Source organism: Hippocampus zosterae, chromosome 1, assembly GCF_025434085.1.
Source record: "Hippocampus zosterae strain Florida chromosome 1, ASM2543408v3, whole genome shotgun sequence".
Lineage (NCBI taxonomy): Eukaryota > Metazoa > Chordata > Actinopteri > Syngnathiformes > Syngnathidae > Hippocampus > Hippocampus zosterae.
In genome coordinates this window covers 7,887,914-7,890,291 of record NC_067451.1, presented here as the reverse complement: position 1 = coordinate 7,890,291, position 2,378 = coordinate 7,887,914, and the positions used below count along the sequence as shown (strand labels likewise).

At 48.5% G+C, this 2,378-nt stretch overlaps 1 protein-coding gene across 1 annotated transcript; it reads right to left on the bottom strand.

The window, feature by feature from the left end:
• Window positions 1–1,196: 1,196 nt before the first annotated feature.
• cited1 (Cbp/p300-interacting transactivator, with Glu/Asp-rich carboxy-terminal domain, 1) lies at window positions 1,197–2,043 on the bottom strand. Its single transcript, XM_052079803.1, has one exon. It carries the CDS (start codon window positions 1,974–1,976, stop codon window positions 1,470–1,472), a length of 507 nt encoding a protein of 168 aa, XP_051935763.1. The 5' UTR covers window positions 1,977–2,043; the 3' UTR covers window positions 1,197–1,469.
• Window positions 2,044–2,378: the final 335 nt, after the last annotated feature.

The window sequence follows — 2,378 nt, the reverse complement described above, 5'->3', positions numbered from 1 at the left end:
TCGCATTTTTTTTTTTGGGGGGGGGGGGGTATCTTACTGACAACAGAACAATTATTGACGCGGCACGCCAAGGTGGTCGTACACAGGCCCCCGTTGTCCTTCCAGTCCAGACGGGACATCAGCCACTGTTCAGTGTTCTGCTCCTGCTCGATCCCAACATGAAAAGAAAGGGGAGGGCATCGAGATAAGCACTTGTCAGACAATTACTATCCTTGTGAGGCGACAGAAAGAGAGAGCAAAGAGAGAGCGAAAGAGGAGGCTTCCCCCCCCCCCTCCGTGGAAAGCACAGTAGAATATTGTCTACTGAGAAAAGAGCAAGCGTACTGTGGCTCATCATAAAGTCCGGCGTCCCACTTTCATGTTCCTGGATGGAGAACAGCAGCAACAGGTGTGCCTTTGTGTGTCCGTCAATCAGCTTGTTCTCATTAAGCTTCCACCGTGGAGGAAATAGGAGACAGCAATGCCTCCTTGTTTCGCCTCCTTCATGCTTCCTTTCCTCCCAATTATTAAGGCCGCTGACCCAACGGGAGGCTTGGCTCCAACGTGACTAAAAGACCGTTTCACGATGACACCGCACATACTTTGTCGTCAAATACGTGAGGCAGAGCCACTCGGCCAACGGGCTAAATGAGATGAACGGAAATTGATTTCAGCCTCTTCTATCTCCGGCACAGCAGATTGAAGCCGAGTTGAAAGGTGTCAGTCAAAAAGACGATGGTGGTCAAGTGTTTGGAGCAGAGATGAAACGGCGGCTGTAAATTACATTTCAAACATGAAGTGGATTCCAAGATAGCCGTGGAGCAGTGGTCACCAACATGGTGCCCGCGGGCACCAGGTAGCCCGTGAAGACCACTTGAGTAGCCCGCCAGTGCCTGGACATTGTGATTTGCTAGTAGAAATTATGATTTAAAAATGCAAACATTGGCAGTACTGTGAGACATTTCGAAACACGATCAAAGTCTGACAATTTAAATCATCAAGTATTAAAAATAACACATCCTCATATTATTGAAGGTATTTTGGACAAATATGTTATTTCAGACGTGTATCAATTTGGTAGCCCTTCACACAATCGGTACACATGAAGTTGCTCTCACCCTCAAAAATGTTGGTGACACCTGCCGTGGAGGGAAAATACAGACATCGTTAAGATGATTTTCGACTGACTGGTTAATTGAAGTGTCTGTTGCTCGGACTAAGGGCGCAGAAGTGCTCTTTTAATGATGAAATGGTTCACGTGCTGATTAATATGAGCCATTATTTACTTCAAAACAGACCAACATGTGAGAAACTAGGATTCATTAACGTGATAGAGGTCTGGTTCCTAGTCTGTCCCTCTCCACATGGCTACTTTTTTATTTTACAAACATGACATGCTTGTCGACAGAGGAGACAAAGTCTATTTTCACCGAGGTCTGAATGGTGCAATTTCCCAGTCATCCTTTCTTTAGTTATTCTCGTGTGCCGGATCAGCAGCCAGCCGCCACATCTGACATGAAGTCAAACTCGTTTTGGCCCAGCCAGAGTTCAGGCAAGTCATTGGCTCGGTCCAGTCCGAGCTCCACCACCAGCGACGTGAGGACCTCCTCGTCTACGAGGTCAAAGTCCAAGACTCCGCTCGGGGCGGCGCCCTGCATCCCCGCGCCGACGCCTGCACTCATCCCCGCTCCACCGATGCTCCCGGAGGGCCCCAGAATCTGGTTTCCCGCCCTAAATCCCCTTTGAACGGCACTGGGAGTCGGGTGTCCCGCCGAGGAACCCGCCAGGTTCTGGTAGTGCGAGTTGAGCTTCTGCAGCTGCATGCTGGCGATGAGGTGCGGCCCCGTCTGGAGGCAGAAAGGCTGCGGCTTGGGGCACGACGCCAGGGTCAAAGGGACGGCACCGGGGGATGGAGAGAAGGGTCCTGCCGAGGTCTTGGAGGAAGGGTAGAGGAGTTGGGAGTTGTGAGGAGAGCAGGAAGAGGAGAGGTCCTTCATTGCACCACCAGGGGGCAGCAGTCAGGTCATTACCTGCGCGGGACAAAACAACGACACACGTTATTTGTTTTCATTCTCTAAATGCACCTAAAGAAATATTGCGACATTACAATGTCGTTTTGTTTTTTTTAACCAAAGCTCTTAAAATAAATAAATGGATGAAAAGAAAGAAATAACTGAAGCAAATCATGTATTTTATTAGTCTGTACAGTGGAGCCCAACTTGCAGTAGTCATGATTTGGCATTCACAAATTTCCACGCTCGGACGCAAGCAAGAAAAAAAAAACAAACAAACAAACATCTGGTTGCATTTTGTTGCCAAGGCAACAATTTGAAGTGAGTTAGACAAAAGTAGTGCTTTGCTGCCACCTGCAGGCAATTACAAACCCGTTTGCGTCAAGT